A 27,279-nucleotide genomic window follows, 5' to 3' on the forward strand; every position below is an offset into this window, starting at 1 on the left:
CCCCTTTTGCCCCTGTCTCCAGCTATCGGTTTCTCTCCTTAGAACCACTCTGTCAGCTTCCTGGTGAATGTTCTTCTTGAGTTAATTTATGGAAATATGTAAAGCATGCCTGTGTCTTCAGATACTGGAATCACATGCTGAGTGCTGAGAAATCGGACAGATTGTGGGAACAGCAAATTCTCATCTCCCATCTCACACTCACTCTAGGCAGGATATAAACACTCCAAATCATTTTTCTTTTTCATTTTTTGCTCAATGTGTGTAATTAAGTCTTCATAAATGTGCATGAGATGCATCTCTACTATGCGGATGTACAGGAAGGCTGGCCATGATCCAGCCTTGCCCTTCCCTCTCACGGTCTGTGTGTCTCCCAAGAAGCACTGGGGCGCCTACCTTGCATCTTCCTGGGTAGTCAGGGTTGGGGGTGAGTAGATCCTTCTTTGGCCATCAGCCTTCCCCTTGGGACCATGTGTCTTTCTCTCTCTCAGGTCGGCAACCACATTGATGTGCTCACTGGCAAGTGGGTGGCCCAGGACGCAGGCATCGGGGCTGGCGTGGACTCCTACTTTGAGTACTTGGTGAAAGGAGCCATCCTGCTTCAGGATAAGAAGCTCATGGCCATGTTCCTAGGTAAAAAGGGCAGAGTAAGGGAGCTTTTCCCCTCATTTTTCTTGTTGATGTGTGATTTGTTTAAAAACATTTTTTTTTTTTTTTTTTTTTTGAGACAGAGTCTTGCTGTGTCTCCCAGGCTGGAGTGCAGTGGCACAATCTAGGCTCACTGCAACCTCTGCCTCCCAGGTTCAAGTGATTCTTGTGCCTCAGCCTCCTGAGTAGCTGGGACTACAGGCGCACACCATCACACCCAGCTAATTTTTGAATTTTTATAGAAATGGTATTTCACTGTGTTGGCCAGGCTGGTCTTAAACTCCAGACCTCAGGTGATCTGCCTGCCTTGGCCTCCCAAACTGCTGGGATTACAGGTGTGAGCCACCATGCCCAGCCTGAGTGCCTGCAGAATCAGTTCTGAATTCAGAGTCACTATGGACTTACACTGCCCACTTCATGCCCACTACACCACTTCATGCCTTCTTGCAAAAGCCAACTGAAGCATGCTGCATTCTGTGTATATAGCCCTGTATTTCTTATCTCCTGGCCATTGTACATGGCGTCTTCTTTGCCTAGAATGTCTTTTTTCCTGTCTTCCTGTGTCCAAATTCTTTTCACCCTTCAAAGCCTAACTTAAATGTCACCTTGCCCAGGAAGTAGCTTGATCCTTCTTCAAAATTTAGGACCTTTAGCATCTGTTTTGCAGTTAGCTCTTATCAACAGTTACAGCTCTACTAATTGAATGCAGAATCCGTGCCTTATTCATCTTGTTTCTTACAGTGCTTTACATGTGGTAGGTAATAGATTAATGCCTGTTGAATAAATACATCTTACCCTCCAGGCCCTTAGACACTAGCAATATTAAGGAATTGTTGAGCACCTAATTACCATTACTATTATAGCTACAGTAGTCCCCTGTTATCCACAGCTTTGATGTCCATGGTTTCAGTTATCCACGGTCAACTACAGTCTGAAAATAGGTGAGTACAGTCAGATAAGGTATTTTGAGGCTGAGTGCAGTGGCTCATGCCTGTAATCCCAGTGCTTTGGAAGTGAGGATTGCTTGAGGCCAGGAGTTTGAGACCAGCCTGGGCAATATAACAAGACCCCCTCTCTTAAAAAAAAAAAAAAAAAGATATTTTGAGACACCAAATTTACATAATTTCTTTTTTTTCTGTCTCTTACCAAAGAGACAAATTCACATAACATCTATACAATATATTGTTATCATTGTTCTGTTTTATTAGTTATTGTTAATCTCTTCTCATGCCTAATTTATAAATTAAACTTTTTCGGCTGGGCACAGTGGCTCATGTCTTTAATCCCAGCGCTTTGGGAGGCTGAGGCAAGAGAATTGCTTGACCCCAGAAGATCAAGATCAGCCTGGGCAACGTGGTGAGACCTTGTCTCTACAAAAAATTTTTAAAAATTAGCTGGACATGGTGGTGCGTGCCTGTAGTCCCAGCTACTTGGGAGACTGAAGTGAAGGATTGCTTGACCCTGGGAGGTTGACGGTGCAGTGAGCCATGATCATACCACTGCACTTCAGCCTGGGTGACAGACTAAGACTCTGTCTCAAAAGTAAAAATTTTTAAAAATTTAATGAAGTAAGCTTTCTCATAGATGTGTATGTATAGGAAAACAGTAGTCACGCGTTGCTTAATGACAGGGATATATTCTGAGAATTGCATCGTTAGGTGATTTCATCATTTTGCAAACATCATAGGGTGTACTTAAGCAAACCTAGATGGTATAGCCAACTACACACCTAGTCTATATGGTGTAGCCTATTACTCGTAGTCTACAAACCTGTACAGCATGTTACTCTCCTGAATACTATAGACAATTGTAATAGAATGGTAAGTATTTATGTATCTAAACATAGAAAAAGTGCAGTACAAATACAGTATAAAAGATAAAAAATGGTACATCTGTATAGGGCACTTAACCATGAATGAAGTTTATAGGACAGGAAGTTGCTCTGGTTGAGTCGGTGAGTGGTGAGTGAACGTCAAGGTCTAGGACATTACACTGTTGTAAACTTTATAAATACTGTACACTTAGGCTACACTAAATTTATTTAATTTTTTTTTTCTTTCTCCAATAATAAATTCTTTTTTTTTTTTTTTTTGAGATGGAGTCTCGCTCTGTTGCCCAGGCTGGAGTGCAGTGGCATGATCTTGGTTTACTGTAACCTCTGCTTCCCCAGTTCAGGTGATTCTCCTGCCTCAGCCTGCTGAGTAGCTGGGATTACAGGCACCCACCCCCACGCCTGCCTAATTTTTGTTTTGCCTTTTAGAGACAGAGTCTCACTGTGTTGCCCAGGCTGGAGTGCAGTCCTGCGATCTCGGCTCACTGCAACCTCCGCCTCCTGGGTTCTAGCAATTCTCCTGCCTCAGCCTCCCGAGTAGCTAGGATTACAAGTGCACGCTGCCACGCCCAGCTAATTTTTTGTATTTTAGTAGAGACGGGGTTTCACCGTGTTGCCGAGGCTGGTCTTGAACTCCTGAGCTCAGGCAGTCCACCCGCCTCAGCCTCCCAAAGTGCTAGGATTACAGTCATGAGCCATGGTGCCTGGCCTAATTTTTGTATTTTTAGTAGAGACGGATGGGGTTTCACCATGTTGGCCAGGCTGGTCACGAACTGCTGACCTCAAGTGATCACCTGCCTCGGCCTCCCAATGTGCTGGGATTACAAGCGTGAGCCACCATGCCTGTCCTCCAATAATACATTAACATTAGATTACTGTAACTTTTTTACTTTGTAAACTTCAAATTTTTTAAAAACTTTGACTCATTTGTAATAACGCTTAGCTTAAAACACATTGTACAGCTATACAAAAATATTTTCTTTATATCCTTATTCTCTAAGCTTTTTTCTATTTCTACTTTTTATTTTGTTTTTACCTTTTATACTTTTTTGTTAAAAACTAAGCTACAAGCACACATTGGCCTAGGCCAACACTGGGTCAGGATCATCAATATCACTGTCTTGCATTTCCCCATGTTATCCTGCTAGAAGGTCTTCAGGGGCAGTAACACTCACAGAGCTGTTATCTCAGATGATGACAATGCCTTCTGGAATTCCTCGAAGGACCTGCCTGAAGCTGTTTCACAGTTGACTTTTTTTTTTTTTTTTTTGAGACGAAGTTTCGCTTCTGTTGCCAATGCTGTAGTGTAATGGTGCTATCTCGGCTCACTGCAACCTCCACCTCCCAGGTTCAATTCTCCTGTGATTCTCCTGTCTCGGCCTCCTGAGCAGCTGGGATTACAGGGGCCTACCACTACTCTTGGCTAATTTTTGGTATTTTTAGTAGAGATGGGGTTTCACCATGTTGGCCAGGCTGGTCTCAAACTCCTGACCTCAGGTGATCCACTTGCCTCGGCCTCCCAAAGTGTTGGGATTACAGGCGTGAACCACCACACCCGGCTGACCTTTTTTATCTAAGTGGAAGGAGTACTCTAATGATAATAGTATAGTAGATACATAAGTGAGTAAATATTTATTATCAAATATCATGTACTGTACATAATTGTATGTGTTATACTTTTATGACTGGCAGCACAGTAGGTTTGTTTACACCAATATCACCACAAACAAGTGAGTAATGCATTACATTATAAAATTACAACAGCTGTGATATCTTTAGGCTGTGGTGATTTTTCACCTCTGTTATAATCTTATAGGACCACCACCATCTCTACAGTTCAGTGTTGACCGACATGTTGTTATATGGCACATGACTGTATATAGAGTTTATATAGTACTAGCCATGGTTTCAGACATCCACTAAGGGTCTTAGAACATATTCTCCTCAAATAAGGGGGGACTACTCTACTCATTTTTTCAACAAATATTTATTGAATACCATGGATGTGCCAAGCATTGTGCCAAGCTCTGAACATGGACTGTTTCATATAATCCTTACAACTCCTGTTTGAGATTATCTTATTTATTTGCATGTATATTTGATACTTTGTTCATTCAGAAAATATTTATTGCTCATTGTACTAGTGTGGGGGATTCTGCAGTAAACAAAACAAAGTCCCAGGCCTCATGGATTTACAATCTAGGGGAGAGATATAAGGGATAAATTCAAGTTCCCACTAGAATGTAAGTTCTCCAGGGCTGGATTTTGTCTTGTTTACAAACTCATCGGTGCCTGGTACCTGGTAGGTGCTCAGCGAATGTTTGTTGTGTCAATAAATGATTGAAAAGTCTCACAGATACTTAACATTACTGTTTTAGTCCATTTTCATGCTGCTGATAAAGACATACTCGAGACTGGGTAATTTATAAAGAAAAAGAGGTTTAATTGACTCACAGTTCCACATGGCTGAGGGGGCCTCACAATCATGGCGGAAGGTGAAAGGCACATCTTACATGGCGGCAGGCAAGAGAGAATGAGAGCCAAGTGAAAGGGGAAACCCCTTATAAAACCATCAGATCTTGTGAGACTTATTCACTACCATGAGAAAAGTATGGAGGAAACGGTCCCCATGATTCAGTTATCTCCCACAAGGTCCCTTCCACAACACATGAGAATTATGGGAGCTACAATTCAAGATGAGATTTAGGTGGGGACACAGCCAAATCATATCAATTACTCCCCCCTCGCTTTTTTTTTTTTAAGATGGAGTTTCACTCTTGTTGCCCAGGCTGGAGTGCAATGGCGTGATCTCGGTTCACGGCAACCTCCGCCTCCCAGGTTCAAACAATTCTCCTGCCTCAGCCTCCCAAGTAGCTGAGATGACAGGCATGCACCACCACACCCTGCTAATTGTGTATTTTTAGTAGAGACAGGGTTTCTCCATGTTGGTCAGGCTGATATTGAACTCCCGACCTCAGGTGATCTGCCTGCCTCGGCCTCCTAAAATGCTGGGATTATAGGTTTGAACCACCGTGCCTGGCCTCCTCATTTTATAGATCATAAGGCTGAGACTTAAAAGGGAAAAATCCACCCCAGGTCATGGTTAGCAATGTGGTAGAGCTGGAGCTGGAATTTGAGCTGGAAGTTTGACTCCAGAATCCATGCTCTTTTCTAGCCTGCTTGTCTTATTGCATCCTGGTGCTCTTTCCAAAGTGTAAGTCCTTACTTCGGTTGTCCAGGCCTGCCTTTTGTCTCCCTAATCACTCATATGTCCATTATCCCATCTCTCCCATTGCAGAGTATAACAAAGCCATCCGGAACTACACCCGCTTCGATGACTGGTACCTTTGGGTGCAGATGTACAAGGGGACTGTGTCCATGCCAGTCTTCCAGTCCTTGGAGGCCTACTGGCCTGGTCTTCAGGTAGGAATGATCAAAGAATGTGATGATCTTTCTATGGGTCTGGCAAAGCAAGCTCATTCTGATGTATAAGTCAAATAAGGTACTTTGTTAGTTACTTGAGTACTTTTTTTTGGAGGGACAGGTTGAGGATGGAAGAGAGACCTAGAGTGAATTAGATAGATTTAGAGTTCTGCCAAAGTAAGTGTCAGGAACTGAGCTTCCAGTTTGCCATGGAACGTTGTGGTACTTCAAGTCGACAGTGCGTTTCCAGTCTGGGCAGGAATGGCCATTGGCAACAGCTGTTTCTCCACTGGGCGTTTCTGTCCAATCTCATTCTTGACAGTGGGCCTGAGGAAGGGCAGGAAGCAGCTCATGCCGCTCTGCCATCTCGTTATTTTCTCATTACATGGTCTGGTAGAGTTGCAGCCGGAAGGATCTTAGAGCTTATCTAATCTGCCCCACTTTGCTGTTCCAAAATAGTGCATGTACCAAAATGTTTTTATAATCTACGTTTTTAAAAGTTTTAAGAAAAAGTAGTCCCACCTGGGCAACATAATGAGACCTCATCTGTACAAAAAATAAAAAATTAGCCGAGCGTGGTGGCACATGCCTGTAGTCCCAGCTACTCAGGAGACTACAGTGGAAGGATTGCTTGAACCGCGAAGATCAAGTCTGCAGTGAGCCATAATCATGTCACTGCAGCCTGGGTGACAGAGTGAGACCCTGTCTCAAAAAAAAAAAAAAAATGACCACCAGGTTTCTATCCAGAATAACCAGGTAGACATTGTGTCATTTACCAAGAAGGGAAAAAGGCCAGAGTAAGGAGGCAACTTTGTGGGAATATAAAGGAACCAAGAATTTTTTTAGGAAATGACAAGTTTGTTCTGTCCACGAGACATCCAGTGGAGACGTCAAGGTCAGCTGCTTCCTTAGCAATAGCAGGTAAAATTATAAATGCATATATCCTTTGACCCAGTGATCCTAATTCTGAAAATATATCTTATACATAACACTTTACATCTGTTTGATGTGACATATGCAGAATTATTTATTGCCACATTAGTTGTTGGAACCAATTCAAATAAAAATATCTGAAAACCAAATTTCTGTATCTAAAAATATGGAGGTAATTAATATCCCTATTAATAAGGAACCAAAGGCTATTTTTTAGTGTGGGGAAAATAACGTATACTCATGCATGTAGAAACTCTGGAAGATTATACAAGAAATCTGTAATGGTTATCTGAAGCCAGGCAGGATGGGTCGTGGTTGTAATCTCAGCACTTTGGGAGGCTGAGGTAGGAGGATCACTTGAGCCCAGGAGTTTGAGATCAGCCTGGGCAACAAAATGAGACCCCCATCTCTACATAAAATAAGAAAATTAGCCAGGAATTGTGGTGTGCACCTGTGGTCCCAACTACATGGGAGACTGAGGTGAGAGGATCTCTTTTTTTTTTTTTTTTTTTTTTTTTGACGGAGTCTTGCTCAGTCGCCTAGGCTGGAATGCAGTGGCGCAATCTCAGCTCACTGCAAGTGCCGCCTCCCAGGGTTCACACTATTCTCCTGCCTCAGCCTCCCGAGTAGCTGGGACTACAGGCGCCCGCCACCATGCCCAGCTAATTTTTTTGTATTTTTAGTAGAGATGGGGTTTCACCACGTTAGTCAGGATGATCTCGATCTCCTGACCTCATGATCCACCCGCCTCGGACTCCCGAAGTGCTGGGATTACAGGCGTGAGCCACCACGCCCAGCTGAGGTGAGAGGATCTCTTGAGCCCAGGAGGTGAAGGCTGTAATGAACCATGATTGTGCCACTGCACTCCAACCTAGGTGACAGAGCAAGACCCTGTCTCAAAAACAAAAACAAAAATGGTTATCTTTTGGGGGTGTGGTGGTGGGAGTGAGACTTAGCACAAACTTTTCTCTATTCTTAGACTTTTGAACTGGCTGGCTGAATTCCAAAACTGTTAGTAGCTGACAATGACTCAGAAGATTTAGGGACTTAACATACAATCTCTGTTCCTTCCAACAATGTATGAGATAGATGGTGTATGTTATGTCTTATAGATGAGGCTCAGAGGAGTCCAGTGCCTGGCTCAGCACCACACTGAGTAACTGGCAGACTCAGGGATTGATTCATGGCCTTTTTGGCCCCACAGATTTTACTTTGTCTTTTCTTAAGGTCTGTAGGGTTTTATGCCTGCTGTCTACCTGCCTAACAGCCACTTTCTCCCACAGAGCCTCATTGGAGACATTGACAATGCCATGAGGACCTTCCTCAACTACTACACCGTATGGAAGCAGTTTGGGGGGCTCCCGGAATTCTACAACATTCCTCAGGGATACACAGTGGAGAAGCGAGAGGGCTACCCACTTCGGCCAGGTGAGCAGCCTCTCTGGCTTGTCATCTGCCTGCAGGCTCTGGTTCCTGAAACCCCAAATCCCCTCTACAAGGCTCCATGCTTCACAACTGCCCACAAGTTCATTTTTTTCCATCTGTTGCTTCCAGTGACTCTGGGTGGTTTTCTTCCTAGGAGTTAATTATCCCCATGTTTTCAGATACGGAAACTGAGGCCTAGTGGGATGAAATGGCTCGCCTCTGGTTCTTTTTTTTTTTTTTTTTTTTGGAGACAGAGTCTTGCTCTGTCGCCCAGGCTGGAGTGCAGTGACCGGATCTCAGCTCACTGCAAGCTCCGCCTCCCGGGTTTACGCCATTCTCCTGCCTCAGCCTCCCAAGTAGCTGGGACTACAGGCGCCCGCCACCTCGCCCGGCTAGTTTTTTGTATTTTTTAGTAGAGACGGGGTTTCACCGTGTTAGCCAGGATGGTCTCGATCTCCTGACCTCGTGATCCGCCCGTCTCGGCCTCCCAAAGTGCTGGGATTACAGGCTTGAGCCACCACGCCCGGCCTCTGGTTCTTAAGTGTAGGAGCCAGGCCTGGAACCCAGGACTCCTAACTAAATTGCAAGCTCTTTCTTTTTTATTTTTATTTTTTTGAGATGGAGTTTTGCTCTTGTTGCCCTGGCTGGAGTGCAATGGCGTGATCTTGGCTCACTGCAACCTCTGCCTCCTGGGTTCAAGCGATTCTCCTGCCTCAGCCTCCTTGAGTAGCTGGGATTACAGGCATGAGCCACCACGCCCAGCTCATTTTGTATTTTTAGTAAAGACGGGGTTTCACCATGTTGGTCAGGCTGGTCTTGAACTCCCAACCTTAAGTGATCCACCCACGTTGGCCTCCCAAAGTGCTGGGATTACAGACATGAGCCACCGCGACTGGCCCAGTATACTCTTTCAAATCAGGAAATGAGTGAGAAGGAAAAGGCCAAGGTTGACTCCTTTTGAGCTCCTGCCATCAGGAGTTCAGAAGTGTAGACAAACTTCCTAAGTCCATGGGTCAGATAAATTATGCTTACGTGTATGGAATGTTAGAACTGTGGCACAGACCTTAGGAATTACCTAGTCTCTTCCACCTCCCCATCTGCAGCTCAGAATCAAGCAAAGGACTATATTTGAGACATTCTCTTACATTCCTTTCTAGCCCTGGTGTCCTCTGATTCACTTCAGGGAAGCTGAAAATTGTGAGGAGGGGAAGAAAAAGGGGGACAAAGGAAGGAAGCTTAGTCAGCACGCATAGTCATCCCCCACCCCAAAATAGGCCATGAGCCCATTGTCTTAGACACTTCCCACTTTCCCACCTGAATTGCCTTTCAGCCATGGGACAGGCCTTCCTAGTGGCTTCTGCTTATGCTGCCTTCTTCTACCTCATTTCCTTCCTCTTCTAACTCAAATGATTATGTGGGAGGTGTAGAGGGTTCCAGGAGAGGGAATAAAGAGCTAATTAGTCACTTTTGACTCCTTAGAGGCCACTGTTACTGATGTTTCCCGTGCATTCGTTCTCATGGCATGTTTTTAAAACAAGAAACTCAGCCGGGCGTGGTGGCTCACGCCTGTAATCCCAGCACTTTGGGAGGCCAAGGCAGGTGGATCACCTAAAGTCAGGAGTTTGAGACCAGTCTGGCCAACATGATGAAACCCCATCTCAACTAAAAATACAAAATTATCCGGGCATGGTGGCGCGCACCTGTAATCTCAGCTACTTGGGAGACTGAGACAGTAGAATCACTTGAACCCAGGAGGTGGAAGTTGCGGTGAGCCAAGATCATGCCATTGCACTCCAGCCTGGGCAAAAAAGAGCAAAACTCTATCTCAAAATAAATAAATAAATAAATAATAAAAATAAGAAGCTCTGAGAAGGTATCATATCTAGTGTTTGTTACCAACAGATAAAGATCAGGGTTTGGGACTAAATGTAAGACATAGGCTTGCACAATCTTAGGGTTAGAGGGAACTTGAGAGTTGTTCTAATTGGAATCTTCCTAATATGGTCCTGTCAAATAGTTATCTAGTTTTTGCTTAGTTTCCACGAGTGACAAGTGACAAGAAGCTTGCTACTTAACAGCAGCAACCTGTTCCATTTGCAGGACAGGCCGGCAGGAATGCATTCATGGAAAGTAAGACACTACTGGCCAGATGCAATGGCTCGTGCCTGTAATCCCAGCACTCTGGGAAGATAAGGCAGGAGGATCACTTAAGCCCAGGGGTTCAAGATCAGCGTGGGCAACATAGTGAGACCTTGTCGCTATGAGAAATAAGAATAAATTAGCCAAGAGTGGTGGTGCATGCCTGTAGTCCCATCCCAGCTACCTGGGAGGCTCGGGTGGGAGGATCACTTGAGCCCAGGAGGTCATAACTGCAGTGAGCCATGATTGCGCCACTGCAATCCAGCCTGGGTGATGGAGTGAGACCCTGTCTCAAAAACAAAAACAAAAACATACGGCACCACTGTCAGGAATCCAGGAGTGCCTTAATCCAGTCATCCCTCCTACCCCAAAACAATGACAAGTAGGAGATAAGGATTACTCTTTCACTAGATTTGCCACATCCCTATACTCTCATATATGTCTCTGATCAGCAGTGTTGGAGCACAGAGCCTATCCTAAAGGCCTCTGCAGGTTTTTACCTCCCTGTAAGTCCAAATCTGAACTTTGGGCTGTCACCTTCCTCTAGAGCAGGGATCCCCAACCCCCAGGCTATGGACCGGTATGAGTCCGTGGCCTGTTAGAAACCAGGCCACACAGCAGGTGAGCAGCATGTGAGCAAGCGAAGCTTCATCTGTATTTACAGCCGCTCCTCATCGCTCACACTGCTGCCTGAGCTCCGCCTCCTGTCAGATCCGTGGCAGCATTAGATGCTCGTAGGACCACGAACCCTATTGTGAACTGCGTATGTGAGGGATCTAGGTTGTGTGCTCCTTATGAGAAGCTGATGCCTGATGATCTCTCACTATCTCCCATGACCCCCAGATGGGGCTGTCTAGTTGCAGGAAAACAAGCTCAGGGCTCCCACTGATTCTACATTATGGTGGATTGTGTAATTATTTCATTATATATTACAATGTAATAATAATATAAATAAAGTACACAATAAATGTAATGTGCATGAATTATCCCAAAACCATTCCCTACAACCCCAGTTCATGGAAAAATTGTCTTCCACGAAACTGGTCCCTGATGCCAAAATAGTTGGGGACCACTGCTCGACAGAGCTGGCCAGATGCACAGGAAAGTAAAGCAATAACTAACATGCTTAGGAGGCCCACATGTGAGGAGAGAAGCGCAATGGCTGGTCATGAGGGCACTGGCCCCACCAGCTGCTAGAAACAGAAGAGGGCTGGGTGCGGTGGCTCACGCCTGTAATCCCAGCACTTTGGGAGGCCGAGGCGGGTGGATCAACTGAGGTCGAGAGTTCGAGACCAGCCTCACCAATATGACGAAACCCCGTTTCTACTAAAAATACAAAAATTAGCTGGACGTGGTGGCACGTGCCTGTAGTCCCAGCTACTCAGGAGGCTGAGACAGGAGAATTGCTTGAACCTGGGAGGCGGAGGTTACAGTGAGCCAAGATCGTGCCATTGCACTCTAGCCTGGGTAACAGCAAAACTCGCTCTCAAAATAAAGAAGAAGAAGAAGCACAAAAAAGAAGCAGAAGAGGAGGCCTCCCATGAGAGCACTGTCTTTTCTGCCTTTGAACACACAGAATGTGTTCATCTGGTAGTGAGTGTACCTTAGTCTGTGCCTTAGAATATGAGCAATTAGATTAGCAATTGTCTAGAGGCCTGTGAGGAGAGAAGAGGAGGAGGAAGTAAGAGAGAACTGGGGAGACAGGCAGAGACCTTTTCTCTAAAATAAGAACTAGAGGTTGGGTGCAGTGACTCACGCCTGTTATCTCAACACTTCAGGAAGCCAAGGCGGGCGGATGACTTGAGGTCAGGAGTTTGAGACCAGCCTGGCCAACATGGCGAAACCTTGTCTCCACTAAAAATACAAAAATGAGTCAGGCCTGGTGGTGCATGCCTGTAATCCCAGCAACTCGGGAGGCTGAGGCATGAGAATCCCTTGAACCCAGGAGGCAGAGTTGCAGTGAGCGGAAATCACGCCATGGCACTCCAGCCTGGGTGACAGAGCAAGACTCTGTCTCAAAAAATAATTAATTAAATAAAATAAGAATTAGAATTTGTAGCAATAAGCCAAAAGGGAGAGAAGCACTGATCAAGCCCAGGTGGAAACAGGACAGGAGAAGGTCGGGGAGATGATGGGATAGAAAGGGGACAGGGATTCTTCTCTCTCTTAGAAAAGATGGATGAAGTAGAAAACCATATTGAGCTGAGGCCACCCTTGAAGTCAACTCTACAACAGTTCTTCAGGTATTTGAAAGCAATAAACACATTTTTTTTATATTTCCTTTTCTCTAGAATAAATATTCTCATCTAGACCCACTCCTGTTGGCTAATATTCATCTTAAGATAGAGCTCGTGTCTTAACATCAAATTCCAGTTGTGGCATAGAATTGGGCAAGACAAAACATCACTTTCTTCCGGGCACAGTGAACTGATGACCATATCTTTGTTAGAATGATGGTTTGGTGGTTTATTTTATTTTATTTTATTTTATTTTATTTTATTTTTCTTTTTTTTTTTTAATTTATTTATTATTATTATACTTTAAGTTGCAGGGTACATGTGCATAACGTGCAGGTTTGTTACATATGTATACTTGTGCCATGTTGGTGTGCTGCACCCATCAACTCGTCATTTACATCAGGTATAACTCCCAATGCAATCCCTCCCCCCTCCCCCCTCCCCATGATAGGCCCCTGTGTGTGATGTTCCCCTTCCTGAGTCCAAGTGATCTCATTGTTCAGTTCCCACCTATGAGTGAGAACATGCGGTGTTTGGTTTTCTGTTCTTGTGATAGTTTGCTAAGAATGATGGTTTCCAGCTGCATCCATGTCCCTACAAAGGACACAAACTCATCCTTTTTGATGGCTGCATAGTATTCCATGGTGAATATGTGCCACATTTTCTTAATCCAATCTGTCACTGATGGACATTTGGGTTGATTCCAAGTCTTTGCTATTGTGAATAGTGCTGCAATAAACATACGTGTGCATGTGTCTTTATAGCAGCATAATTTATAATCCTTTGGGTATATACCCAGTAATGGGATGGCTGGGTCATATGGTACATCTAGTTCTAGATCCTTGAGGAATCGCCATACTGTTTTCCATAATGGCTGAACTAGTTTACAATCCCACCAACAGTGTAAAAGTGTTCCTATTTCTCCACATCCTCTCCAGCACCTGTTGTTTCCTGACTTTTTAATGATCGCCATTCTAACTGGTGTGAGATGGTATCTCATTGTGGTTTTGATTTGCATTTCTCTGATGGCCAGTGATGATGAGCATTTTTTCATGTGTCTGTTGGCTGTATGAATGTCTTCTTTTGAGAAATGTCTGTTCATATCCTTTGCCCACTTTTTGATGGGGTTGTTTGTTTTTTTCTTGTAAATTTGTTTGAGTTCTTTGTAGGTTCTGGATATTAGCCCTTTGTCAGATGAGTAGATTGCAAAAATTTTCTCCCATTCTGTAGGTTGCCTGTTCACTCTGATGGTAGTTTCTTTTGCTGTGCAGAAGCTCTTTAGTTTAATGAGATCCCATTTGTCAATTTTGGCTTTTGCTGCCGTTGCTTTTGGTGTTTTAGACATGAAGTCTTTGCCCATGCCTATGTCCTGAATGGTACTACCTAGGTTTTCCTCTAGGATTTTTATGGTATTAGGTCTAACATTTAAGTCTCTAATCCATCTTGAATTAATTTTCGTATAAGGAGTAAGGAAAGGATCCAGTTTCAGCTTTCTACTTATGGCTAGCCAATTTTCCCAGCACCATTTATTAAATAGGGAATCCTTTCCCCATTTCTTGTTTCTCTCAGGTTTGTCAAAGATCAGATGGCTGTAGATGTGTGGTATTATTTCTGAGGACTCTGTTCTGTTCCATTGGTCTATATCTCTGTTTTGGTACCAGTACCATGCTGTTTTGGTTACTGTAGCCTTGTAGTATAGTTTGAAGTCAGGTAGCGTGATGCCTCCAGCTTTGTTCTTTTGACTTAGGATTGTCTTGGAGATGCGGGCTCTTTTTTGGTTCCATATGAACTTTAAAGCAGTTTTTTCCAATTCTGTGAAGAAACTCATTGGTAGCTTGATGGGGATGGCATTGAATCTATAAATAACCTTGGGCAGTATGGCCATTTTCACGATATTGATTCTTCCTATCCATGAGCATGGTATGTTCTTCCATTTGTTTGTGTCCTCTTTTATTTCACTGAGCAGTGGTTTGTAGTTCTCCTTGAAGAGGTCCTTTACATCCCTTGTAAGTTGGATTCCTAGGTATTTTATTCTCTTTGAAGCAATTGTGAATGGAAGTTCATTCCTGATTTGGCTCTCTGTTTGTCTGTTACTGGTGTATAAGAATGCTTGTGATTTTTGCACATTAATTTTGTATCCTGAGACTTTGCTGAAGTTGCTTATCAGCTTAAGGAGATTTTGGGCTGAGACAATGGGGTTTTCTAAATATACAATCATGTCATCTGCAAACAGGGACAGTTTGACTTCTTCTTTTCCTAACTGAATACCCTTGATTTCTTTCTCTTGCCTAATTGCCCTAGCCAGAACTTCCAACACTATGTTGAATAGGAGTGGTGAGAGAGGGCATCCCTGTCTTGTGCCAGTTTTCAAAGGGAATTTTTCCAGTTTTTGCCCATTCAGTATGATATTGGCTGTGGGTTTGTCATAAATAGCTCTTATTATTTTGAGGTACATTCCATCAATACCGAATTTATTGAGCGTTTTTAGCATGAAGGGCTGTTGAGTTTTGTCAAAAGCCTTTTCTGCATCTATTGAGATAATCATGTGGTTCTTGTCTTTGGTTCTGTTTATATGCTGGATTATGTTTATTGATTTGCGAATGTTGAACCAGCCTTGCATCCCAGGGATGAAGCCCACTTGATCATGGTGGATAAGCTTTTTGATGTGTTGCTGAATCCGGTTTGCCAGTATTTTATTGAGGATTTTTGCATCGATGTTCATCAGGGATATTGGTCTAAAATTCTCTTTTTTTGTTGTGTCTCTGCCAGGCTTTGGTATCAGGATGATGTTGGCCTCATAAAATGAGTTAGGGAGGATTCCCTCTTTTTCTATTGATTGGAATAGTTTCAGAAGGAATGGTACCAACTCCTCCTTGTATCTCTGGTAGACTTCAGCTGTAAATCCATCTGGTCCTGGACTTTTTTTGGTTGGTAGGCTATTAATTATTGCCTCAATTTCAGAGCCTGCTATTGGTCTATTCAGGGATTCAACTTCTTCCTGGTTTAGTCTTGGAAGAGTGTAAGTGTCCAGGAAATTATCCATTTCTTCTAGATTTTCCAGTTTATTTGTGTAGAGGTGTTTATAGTATTCTCTGATGGTAGTTTGTATTTCTGTGGGGTCGGTGGTGATATCCCCTTTATCATTTTTAATTGCGTCGATTTGATTCTTCTCTCTTTTCTTCTTTATTAGTCTTGCTAGTGGTCTGTCAATTTTGTTGATCTTTTCAAAAAACCAACTCCTGGATTCATTGATTTTTTGGAGAGTTTTTTGTGTCTCTATCTCCTTCAGTTCTGCTCTGATCTTAGTTATTTCTAGCCTTCTGCTAGCTTTCGAATGTGTTTGCTCTTGCTTCTCTAGTTCTTTTAATTGTGATGTTAGAGTGTCAATTTTAGATCTTTCCTGCTTTCTCTTGTGGGCATTTAGTGCTATAAATTTCCCTCTACACACTGCTTTAAATGTGTCCCAGAGATTCTGGTATGTTGTATCTTTGTTCTCATTGGTTTCAAAGAACATCTTTATTTCTGCCTTCATTTCGTTATGTACCCAGTAGTCATTCAGGAGCAGGTTGTTCAGTTTCCATGTAGTTGAGCGGTTTTGATTGAGTTTCTTAGTCCTGAGTTCTAGTTTGATTGCACTGTGGTCTGAGAGACAGTTTGTTATAATTTCTGTTCTTGTACATTTGCTGAGGAGTGCTTTACTTCCAATTACGTGGTCGATTTTGGAGTAAGTACGATGTGGTGCTGAGAAGAATGTATATTCTGTTGATTTGGGGTGGAGAGTTCTATAGATGTCTATTAGGTCTGCTTGCTGCAGAGATGAGTTCAATTCCTGGATAGCCTTGTTAACTTTCTGTCTCGTTGATCTGTCTAATGTTGACAGTGGAGTGTTGAAGTCTCCCATTATTATTGTATGGGAGTCTAAGTCTCTTTGTAAGTCTCTAAGGACTTGCTTGATGAATCTGGGTGCTCCTGTATTGGGTGCATATATATTTAGGATAGTTAGCTCTTCCTGTTGAATTGATCCCTTTACCATTATGTAATGGCCTTCTTTGTCTCTTTTGATCTTTGATGGTTTAAAGTCTGTTTTATCAGAGACTAGTATTGCAACCCCCGCTTTTTTTTGTTCTCCATTTGCTTGGTAAATCTTCCTCCATCCCTTTATTTTGAGCCTATGTATGTCTCTGCGTGTGAGATGGGTCTCCTGAATACAGCAGACTGATGGGTCTTGACTCTTTATCCAGTTTGCCAGTCTGTGTCTTTTAATTGGAGCATTTAGTCCATTTACATTTAAGGTTAAGATTGTTATGTGTGAACTTGATCCTGCCATTATGATATTAACTGGTTATTTTGCTCGTTAGTTGATGCAGTTTCTTCCTAGCCTCGATGGTCTTTACATTTTGGCATGTTTTTGCAATGGCTGGTACCGGTTGTTCCTTTCCATGTTTAGTGCTTCCTTCAGGGTCTCTTGTAAGGCAGGTCTAGTGGTGACAAAATCTCTAAGCATTTGCTTATCTGTAAAGGATTTTATTTCTCCTTCACTTATTAAACTTAGTTTGGCTGGATATGAAATTCTGGGTTTAAAATTCTTTTCTTTAAGAATGTTGAATATTGGCCCCCACTCTCTTCTGGCTTGGAGAGTTTCTGCCGAGAGATCTGCTGTTAGTCTGATGGGCTTCCATTTGTGGGTAACCCGACCTTTCTCTCTGGCTGCCCTTAAGATTTTTTCCTTCATTTCAACTTTGGTGAATCTGGCAATTATGTGTCTTGGAGTTGCTCTTCTCGAGGAGTATCTTTGTAGCGTTCTCTGTATTTCCTGGATTTGAATGTTGGCCTGCCCTACTAGGTTGGGGAAGTTCTCCTGGATGATATCCTGAAGAGTGTTTTCCAACTTGGTTCCATTTTCCCCCTCACTTTCAGGCACCCCAATCAGACGTAGATTTGGTCTTTTTACATAATCCCATACTTCTTGCAGGCTTTGTTCATTTCTTTTTCTTCTTTTTTCTTTTGGTTTCTCTTCTCGCTTCATTTCATTCATTTGATCCTCAATCGCAGATACTCTTTCTTCCAGTTGATCGAGTCGGTTACTGAAGCTTGTGCATTTGTCACGTATTTCTCGTGTCATGGTTTTCATCTCTTTCATTTCGTTTATGACCTTCTCTGCATTAATTACTCTAGCCATCAATTCTTCCACTTTTTTTTCAAGATTTTTAGTTTCTTTGCGCTGGGTACGTAATTCCTCCTTTAGCTCTGAGAAATTTGATGGACTGAAGCCTTCTTCTCTCATCTCGTCAAAGTCATTCTCCGTCCAGCTTTGATCCGTTGCTGGCGATGAGCTGCGCTCCTTTGCCGGGGGAGATGCGCTCTTATTTTTTGAATTTCCAGCTTTTCTGCCCTGCTTTTTCCCCATCTTTGTGGTTTTATCTGCCTCTGGTCTTTGATGATGGTGATGTACTGATGGGGTTTTGGTGTAGGTGTCCTTCCTGTTTGATAGTTTTCCTTCTAACAGTCAGGACCCTCAGCTGTAGGTCTGTTGGAGATTGCTTGAGGTCCACTCCAGATCCTGTTTGCCTGGGTATCAGCAGCAGAGGCTGCAGAAGATAGAATATTTCTGAACAGCGAGTGTACCTGTCTGATTCTTGCTTTGGAAGCTTCCTCTCAGGGGTGTACTCCACCCTGTGAGGTGTGGGGTGTCAGACTGCCCCTAGTGGGGGATGTCTCCCAGTTAGGCTACTCAGGGGTCAGGGACCCACTTGAGCAGGGAGTCTGTCCCTTCTCAGATCTCAACCTCCGTGTTGGGAGATCCACTGCTCTCTTCAAAGCTGTCAGACAGAGTCGTTTGCGTCTGCAGAGGTTTCGGCTGTGTTTGTTATTGCCCTGTCCCCAGAGGTGGAGTCTACAGAGACAGGCAGGTTTCCTTGAGCTGCTGTGAGCTCCACCCAGCTCGAGCTTCCCAGCAGCTTTGTTTACCTACTTAAGCCTTAGCAATGGCGGGCGCCCCTCCCCCAGCCTCACTGCTGCCTTGCCGGTAGATCACAGACTGCTGTGCTAGCAATGAGGGAGGCTCCGTGGGTGTGGGACCCTCCCGGCTAGGTGTGGGATATGATCTCCTGGTGTGCCTGTTTGCTTAAAGCGCAGTATTGGGGTGGGAGTTACCCGATTTTCCAGGTGTTGTGTGTCTCAGTTCCCCTGGCTAGGAAAAGGGATTCCCTTCCCCCTTGCGCTTCCCAGGTGAGGCAATGCCTCGCCCTGCTTCAGCTCTCACTGGTCGGGCTGCAGCAGCTGACCAGCACCGATCGTCCGGCACTCCCCAGTGAGATGAACCCAGTACCTCAGTTGAAAATGCAGAAATCACTGGTCTTCTGTGTCGCTCGCGCTGGGAGTTGGAGACTGGAGCTGTTCCTATTCGGCCATCTTGCTCCGCCCCCTATTTTATTTTTTTTATTTTTATTTTTTTAGATAAGGTCTCACTCTTGTCACCCAGGCGGGAATGCTGCAGTGGCTTAATCATGGCTCACTGCAGCCTCAAACTCCTGGGCTCAAGTGATCCTCCTGCCTCAGCCTCCTGAGTAGCTAGGACTACAGGTGCATGCCACACCCAGCTAATTATTTTTATCTTTTGTAGAGACAAGATCTCACTATGTTGCCCAGGCTGGTCTCAAACTCCTGGGCTCAAACTATCCTCTTACCTTGGATTCCCAAAGCACTGGGATTACAGGCATGAGCTACCATGCCTGGTCTGCTCTTGGATATCTCACCCTTTTCTTTTGACCTATCCTATCTCAGAAAGAGCCTTATGATGCCAGGCTCTTACTCTTTTCTTTTCTTTTTGAGATGGAGTCTTGCTCTGTTGCCCAGGCTGGAGTGCAGTGGTGCGATCTCGGCTCACTGCAACCTCCGCCTCCCAGGTTCACACCATTCTCCTGCCTCAGCCTCCCGAGTAGCTGGGATCACAGGTGCCTGCCACCATGCCCGGCTAATTTTTTGTATTTTTAGTAGAGACGGAGTTTCACCGTGTTAGCCAGGATGGTCTCAATCTCCTGACCTTGTGATTCCCCTGCCTCGGCCTCCCAAAGTGCTGGGATTACAGGCGTGAGCCACTGCACCTGACCCCTTACTCTTCTTTTGCATTTTAGAATTAGGTTAGACTCTGAGTGACAGGAAAAAAATAGTAGCTTAATTAGGATAGAAATTTATTTCTCTCTCACGTTCTGGGCTTATATGGCTCGCCATGGTGTCCTTAATCCTACCTAGCTGTTAGAATAGTTGTTAGTGTTGGCAGCCAGGCAGCCTGTGCTTAGCTAAAGTTAGGAATCCTGCTACTAAGGAGGAAGTGGGGAACAGATATTGGTAAATAGGCAACAATCTCCGCCACCTTCTCTACCCCAGAACCTGGCCACCTTTCTCTTCTTGGGGTGGGAGTCACTGGTCAGCCTTAATGCTGGTCTCCACTGAGCTTCAAGCTTTGGGTATACTGGCTCTGAAACTCAGCGTTGGATGAGGTATCCTGTGTTCCTACTAGTTGGGGCCTCATGGACAAGATATGGAGGGGAGTAGTCCCTCACTGCCCTAAGAGGCCCCAGGCCATCTCTGTGCAGCCACTGAGTGAGGAGGGTCTGCTTTGGACTTTGCAGAACTTATTGAAAGCGCAATGTACCTCTACCGTGCCACGGGGGATCCCACCCTTCTAGAACTCGGAAGAGATGCTGTGGAATCCATTGAAAAAATCAGCAAGGTGGAGTGCGGATTTGCAACAGTAAGTGTTTCCATGGCCCCAAGACTGGGAAGAGTCTCCTCTTGCTGCTAAAAAGCCTCTTTAAGGGTAGAGCTTTGGGAGTTCTGACATATCAGCACTAGAAGAGAGCTTGGAGATAGACACAATGCTCGTATTTTACAGATGGCAAGACCAAAGAACAGAGAAGCTTAAGTGCCTTGCCAAAGATCTCACAGCTAGTAGAGGAAGAGCTAGGATTAGTTCCTTGGGATCTTGACCCAGGCCCTTGGCATTCCTCCCACAGCAGAGATCCTTGATCTGTTTGAGTAGGTGACATTGAAAAGGTGAGTTTAGCAAAAAGTTTTGTGAGACACTAAAATAGATTTTAAGGGGAATCCAGAGTCCCATAGCCCTATATTCAAACCTGGGACTCCTTAACAAAGCAGTCCTACTTAGTCTCGCAGATATTTATTGAATGTCTTTCACATGCCAGGCACTCTCTAGGCCCAAGGGTTATAGCAGAGGCCCTGCTCTCATGGAGCTTACATTTTAATGAGAAAAAACCATGAATATATATCGGGTAGACAGAAGGCCAGTGTGGCTGGAGTGGAGCAAGCAAGGAGAAATGTGGGAAGAGATAAGGTCCCAGAGGTAGGCAGGGGCTAGATCACATAGGCCTTTGTGTAAGCCACAGGAAAGAGTTTGGATTTTTTTTCTACTTGGAATGTGAAGCCTTGGTAGGATTTACAGCAGAGTAGTGACATGATCTGATTTGTACTTTAGAAAGATCGCTCTGGCTGCTCTGTGGAGAATAGATTGAAAGGGTCAAAGGTGAGAGCCATCTCACATCCATACGGGACCCAGGCAGGCAAGATATAAATACAGATGTAGAAGAAAATAGTCTAGAAGAAAATTCTCCGAAAAGCCTACAGAGTTGGTGTTGGGGTATGGAATTCAAAACAACAACAAAACACTTATTTTGCAAAATTTTGTAATGTGATTATATTCTCTAAGTAAAATGTAGATATGTGTAGGGGAAGAGAGAAGACCTACATGTGGAAGGGAAAAAATAAACCCCTGATATGATTTGGCTTCTAATATTCTGTATTATGTGAAAAACCAAAATGATAAGCCCACTGGGGCATTCCTAGGAATGCTGGGCTCCTTTCCATAAACATGAAGCGCTTTGGAGGTCTTCCATGGTGAATGATGGGAACAGGCATCTGACCTTTGTCAAACAGGGCAAGGAAATAATAGTCTTGATGCATCAAGACCATATTTCAGTCATATTTTTAAATGTAAGAGTCCACTGAGAATGTTTTGTTTAGAAGTATTACTAATTCTGAGAAGCTAAAATAAATATTTGTAGCAAGTAATCTTAGTCATCCATGCCTGAAAACTCAGTTGAAATTCTCTAAGACTCCTTACTAAAACAATGTCAATAGTTTTCATCAACAGCAGTTGAACCTAGTAAGTTTCGATACTTTGGGTCTGAGTGGAGGAAAAAAGACCCCTACTTGCTTACAAAAACTTGGTAATTGGCCAGGCGCAGTGGCTCAGGCCTGTAATCCCAGCGCTTTCAGAGGCCAAGGCGGGTGGATCACAAGGTCAGGAGTTCAAGACCAACCTGGCCAACATGGTGAAACCGCGTCTCTACTAAAAATACAAAAAAAAAAAATTAACCGGGTGTGGTGACATGTGTTTGTAGTCCCAGCTACTCTGGAGGCTGAGACAGGAGAATTGCTTGAACCCGGGGGGCGGATGTTACAGTGAGCTGAGACCGTGTCATTGCACTCCAGCCTGGGCGACAGAGTGAAACTCCATCTGAAAAAAAATAAAAAAATTTAAAAACTTGGTAATCATCTGAGTGCCCTTCCAGGGAGGATTAGCTAGGTAAATGGTGATCCATTTTCACGATGGAGTACTATGCCATCATTAAAAGAGACGATTAGCTCTATGTTTGTAGTCACAAAAAGGTGGGATAAAGGGGATAGGAGATTGTCATGTCATAGAGGAAGGTTAGCGGAGACATTTCTGGTGAGGAAGCATTTGAGCAGAGACCTGAAGGAAGGGAGGGAACAAGCTATGGGGAAAACTGGAGGCAGAGTGCTCCAGGCCGAAAGAACCACAGATGCAAAGAGCCCGAGGCAGGAGGGTGCTGTGCTAGCTCAGGATAGAAAGTCAGCAGCTGGAGCTCTTAGAGTGGTAAGAGGTGAGGGCAGGGAGGGAGCAGGGGCCAGGTCATGACTTCCATTTTTATCCTGCATGAAATGGAGGGTTCACAGAAAGTTTTGAGTAGAGAATTGACGGGAAGATTTATGCTATACATATACTGTAGGGGCTGGGCGTGTGTCTCACGCCTGTCATCCTGGTACTTTGGGAGGCCAAGGTAGGAGGAGTTGCTTGAACCCAGGGATTTGAGACCACCCTGGGCAACATGGTGTGAGACTCTGTCCCTATTTTTAAAATAGTGTGTATATATAAACTACGGAGCTAAGGATGGAGGCTGGAAGCCCATTTGGAAGCTGATGTGACAATCCAGGTGAGATGACGGTGGCTTGGGAAAGAGTGAAGTTCTGAAAAGTTCACTGATCTGCTCCCAGGCCCTCAGCTGCTTTGTGGCAGAACAGGAGTTCTTAAGGAATTGCCTGACCCTCACTATCAAATTGTGATGGTATTCCACTTGCTTCCTTCTCCCACGTGTCAGATCAAAGATCTGCGAGACCACAAGCTGGACAACCGCATGGAGTCATTCTTCCTGGCCGAGACTGTGAAATACCTCTACCTCCTGTTTGACCCAACCAACTTCATCCACAATAATGGCTCCACCTTTGACACAGTGATCACCCCCTATGGGGAGTGCATCCTGGGGGCTGGGGGATACATCTTCAACACAGAAGCTCACCCCATCGACCCTGCCGCCCTGCACTGCTGCCAGAGGCTGAAGGAAGAGCAGTGGGAGGTGGAGGACTTGATGAGGGAATTCTACTCTCTCAAACGCAACAGGTCGAAATTTCAGAAAAAGACTATGAGTTCGGGGCCGTGGGAACCCCCAACAAGGCCAGGAACACTCCTCTCACCTGAAAACCATGACCAGGCAAGGGAGAGGAAGCCTGCCAAACAGAAGGTCCCACTTCTCAGCTGCCCCAGTCAGCCCTTCACCTCCAAGTTGGCATTACTGGGACAGGTTTTCCTTGACTCCTCATAACCACTGGATAATTTTTTTATTTTTATTTTTTTGAGAATAAACTATAATAAAATGCTTTTGGGTATCATGTTTTGGTTATCACGTTTTACATATTGGGCTATTTCATGAGATTTATTCAAAGAAAAGATTGGTGGCTATGGGCAATTGTGAACCTAGTTAATTTTCTCACGCAGCTGGAGAAGAGGCTAAATGCAATTAGCTGGCTCCAAAGATCCCAGGGGTTGATGGTTGAATCTCCCTTCCTTTTCTGGTGTCTTTGCGGAGTGTTGTCATAAATGTATTTCTTTGTTAGTTCTTGCTCCAACATGTGCTTCTTACTTTTTTTTTTTTTTTTTTTTTTTTGAGACAGAGACTCGCTCTGTCGCCCAGGCTGGAGTGCAGTGGTGTGATCTTGGCTCACTGCAACCTCCACCTCCCAGGTTTAAGCGATTCTCCAGCCTCAGCCTGCCGAGTAACTGGGGCTACAGGTATGCGCCACTGCATCTGGCTAAATTTTTTTTTTTTTAATTTTTAGTAGAGATGGGGTTTCACCATGTTGGCCGGGCTGGTCTCGAACTCCTGACCTCAGGTGATCCACCGGCCTCAGCCTCCCAAAGTGCTGGGATTATGAGCATGAGCCACCGTGCCCGGCTGCTGCTTACTCTTTAGTTGACTCATCTATCCACCTGTCCTTCCAAGCAACAAAGATTTATTAAGAACCTTTTCTTTTTTGAGACAGGGTCTCCCTCTGTCACCCAGGTTGGAATGTAGTGGCATGATCACCGCTCACTGCAGCCTCGACCTCCCAGGCTCAAGTGATCCTCCCATCTCAACCTCTGGAGTAGCTGGGACCACAGACACACACCACTATAATTTGCCTGATTTTTAAAAAAAATTTTTGTAGACACAGGGTCTCCCTATGTTGCCCAGGCTGATCTCCAACTCCTGGGCTCAAACAATCCCCCCGCCTCAGCCTCCTGAGAAATTGGGATTACAGGCTTGAGCCATGGGGTTGGGCAGGCACCTTTGTGTACCAGCCCCAGCCCCAGAGGTTCAGCAGCAAACAAGGCAAACAGTTTTTATTCGTGTAAAACTAAATTTCTAGCAGAAAGAAATAACCTAGTAAATAGATAAAACAGCATTGTGATCGGTTCCATGAAGAAAACAGGGGGCCGTGCTAGAAAATAATGGGGAAAGATAAGCTGCTTTAAATAGGGGGGGTGGAAAAAGCCTCCCTGAGGAGGTGAGCTTTTAATTATGTACAATTTTATTTCTTTTTTAAATTTCATTTTCTTATAACTTTAATTTTTTCATTTTACATTTTTATAAACATTAGAGATGGGGTCTTGCTTTGTTGCCCAGGGTGGTCTCGAATTCCTGGGCTCAAGCAATCCTCCCACCTCAGCCTCCCAAAGTGCTGGGATTACAGGCATGAGCCACTGTGCCTGGCCATAAAGTTTTTTTTTGATACAGGGCCTCCAGACTGTTGCCCAGTCTGGAATGCAGTGGCGTAATCACGGCTCACTGCAGGCCCTGCAATCCCTGACCTCCTGGGCTCAAGTGATCCTCCCACCTTAGCCTCCTGAGTAGCAGGGACAACAGGAGCATGCCACCATGCCTGGCTAATTTTCCTAAATTTTGTATTTTTTGTTGAGATGGGGTTTTACCACGTTGCTCAGGCTGGTCTCAAAATCCTAAGCTCAAGCAGTCTGCCCAACTTGGCCTCTCAAAGTGAGCCATCATGCCTGGCCAGGCTGTACTATTTTATTTTATTTTATTTTATTTTATTTATTTATTTTTATTTTTTTAATTTTTAAAATTTTTTAATTTTTTAATTTTTTAATTTTATTTTGTTCTATTCTATTCTATTCTATTCTATTCTATTCTATTCTATTCTATTCTATTCTATTCTATTCTATTCTATTCTATTTTCCCTATTTATTTGGAGACAGGATCTCACTCACCCCCTGGCTGGAATGCAGTGGCATGATCTGAGCTCACTGAAGCCTCCACCTCCCAGGCTCGGGCGATCATCCCACCTCAGCCTCCCAGGTAGCTGGGACCACAGGTGCATGCCACCAAGCCTGGCTAAGTAAAATTTTAAATACACAAAAGTGGAGCGAACAGGACAGCCATCCCTTGTGTGCTCATCCCTTGTGTGCTCACCAGTTTCAACAAACTAGCTTCAAAGATGATGAACTCACGGCCAACCTTACTTCATTTATAGCCACACTGGATTATTTAGGATTCCAAACATTTTATTCCTAAAAGTATTTCAGAATGCATCCCCAAAGCCCACCTGTAAAAATCAATCATTATTCTTTGATATCCTCTCCAATGTTCAAAATGTTTTGTTTCATAACTTTGTATTATAGGTTGTTTGTATCAGGACCCACATAGGGTTGATTTATATATTTGAAATTAGATGATATATCTCTGAAGTGTCTTTTAATTTACAGAAATTCTTTCCCTCTCCCTCCCTCCCTCCCTTCCCACTCCTCCCACTGCAGTTTCTTGAAGACAACAGTTGTATGTCCTGTAGATTTCCCATATTATGGATTTTGTTAATTGCATCTCTGAGGTATTTATTATATAACTGTTTTTTAAAGTTGATGTTAAGATCTAGAGGCATCATCAGATTTGAATTTTTACTTTTGTTTTTATTTTTATTTGTATATTTATTTATTTTGAGACAGCATCTCACCCAGTCACCCAGTGGGGTGATCACAGTTCACTGCAGCCTCACGGGCACAAGTGATTCTCCCACCTCAACCTCCTGAATAGCTGGGACTACAGGTCCACGCCATTGCCTGGCTAAGTTTTAAATTTTTTGTTTAGATGGGGTCTCGCTATGTTGCCTAGGCTGGTGTTTTTATTTTTCAAGAATGGTTCATAAGGCACTGTTGTTTCTTTTGGTCAAGAGACACATCATGTCTGCTTGTCTATTACTAACAGCCATTTGTTGATCATTGCTTAGATCTATCATTTCAACAGGGGTTTCAAAATAGTGAGATTTTAATTAGGCTAGACTATTTCTCTCTCTTTTTTTTTTTTTTTTTGAGATGAAGTTTTGCTCTTGTTGCCCAGGCTTCAGTGCAATGGCTTGATCTCGGCTCACTGTAACCTCCAACTCCCAGGTTCAAGCAATTCTCCTGCCTCAGCCTCCCAAGTAGCTGGGATTACACGCGTGCGCCACCACACCCAGCTAATTTTGTATTTTTAGTAAAGACAGGGTTTCGCCATGTTGGTCAGGCTGGTCTCGAACTCCTGACCTCAGGTGATCCACCTGCCTTGGCCTCCCAAAGTGCTGGGATTACAGGTGTGAGCCACTGCACCCAGCCGAGGCTAGACTAATTCTCTAAAGAAAGACTTCCTCTCGTCAACTATTTGGGTTTGTTGAGGTAGAGTTCATTCAGGAAAGCCAGGATAAATATTTGATTCTTAATTTTTATTTTTTATTTTCCAGAATAATGCATCGTTTTCCTAGCATCCTCCAGTGGTGACAATGAAGTTTTGTTTTTTAAGTATTGTGAACCCTTGGATTTAAACTCATTTGATGGTTTTCAGTTCATTGAAATTATTTTTCTTATCAGAGCTCAAATTGTCCCATTTTTGGCCAGTGGAAGCTGCTCTTCAAGTTAGCCCTGAGTCCTGTTAACACAACCCCAATAGTCTTTGATAGTATCCTGCTTTCTGGTATTACAAGATGTTCCAAGCTCAGCTGATCCCGTTCCTATCCCAGCCCTGA

General features: G+C 44.0%; 1 protein-coding gene and 1 non-coding gene across 3 annotated transcripts in view; both read left to right on the forward strand.

The window, feature by feature from the left end:
- Positions 1-23,621, forward strand: part of LOC105496255 (ER degradation enhancing alpha-mannosidase like protein 2) — a 39,661-nt gene extending 16,040 nt beyond the window's left edge. For both annotated transcript variants that reach the window (XM_071079468.1, XM_071079469.1), the window contains 5 exons: positions 489-630; positions 5,775-5,899; positions 8,116-8,260; positions 20,265-20,386; positions 23,052-23,621. In XM_071079468.1, coding sequence (XP_070935569.1) covers positions 489-630; positions 5,775-5,899; positions 8,116-8,260; positions 20,265-20,386; positions 23,052-23,552 — 1,035 coding nt within the window. In that variant the 3' untranslated portion in view covers positions 23,553-23,621. The remainder of the gene's footprint in view (positions 1-488; positions 631-5,774; positions 5,900-8,115; positions 8,261-20,264; positions 20,387-23,051) is intronic.
- On the forward strand, positions 21,772-21,843 carry LOC112429296 (small nucleolar RNA SNORD56). The gene has a single exon (XR_003021487.1). It is a non-coding gene; the product is annotated as a small nucleolar RNA SNORD56 (small nucleolar RNA).
- Positions 23,622-27,279: the final 3,658 nt, after the last annotated feature.

Source organism: Macaca nemestrina, chromosome 15 (assembly GCF_043159975.1).
Source record: "Macaca nemestrina isolate mMacNem1 chromosome 15, mMacNem.hap1, whole genome shotgun sequence".
Lineage (NCBI taxonomy): Eukaryota > Metazoa > Chordata > Mammalia > Primates > Cercopithecidae > Macaca > Macaca nemestrina.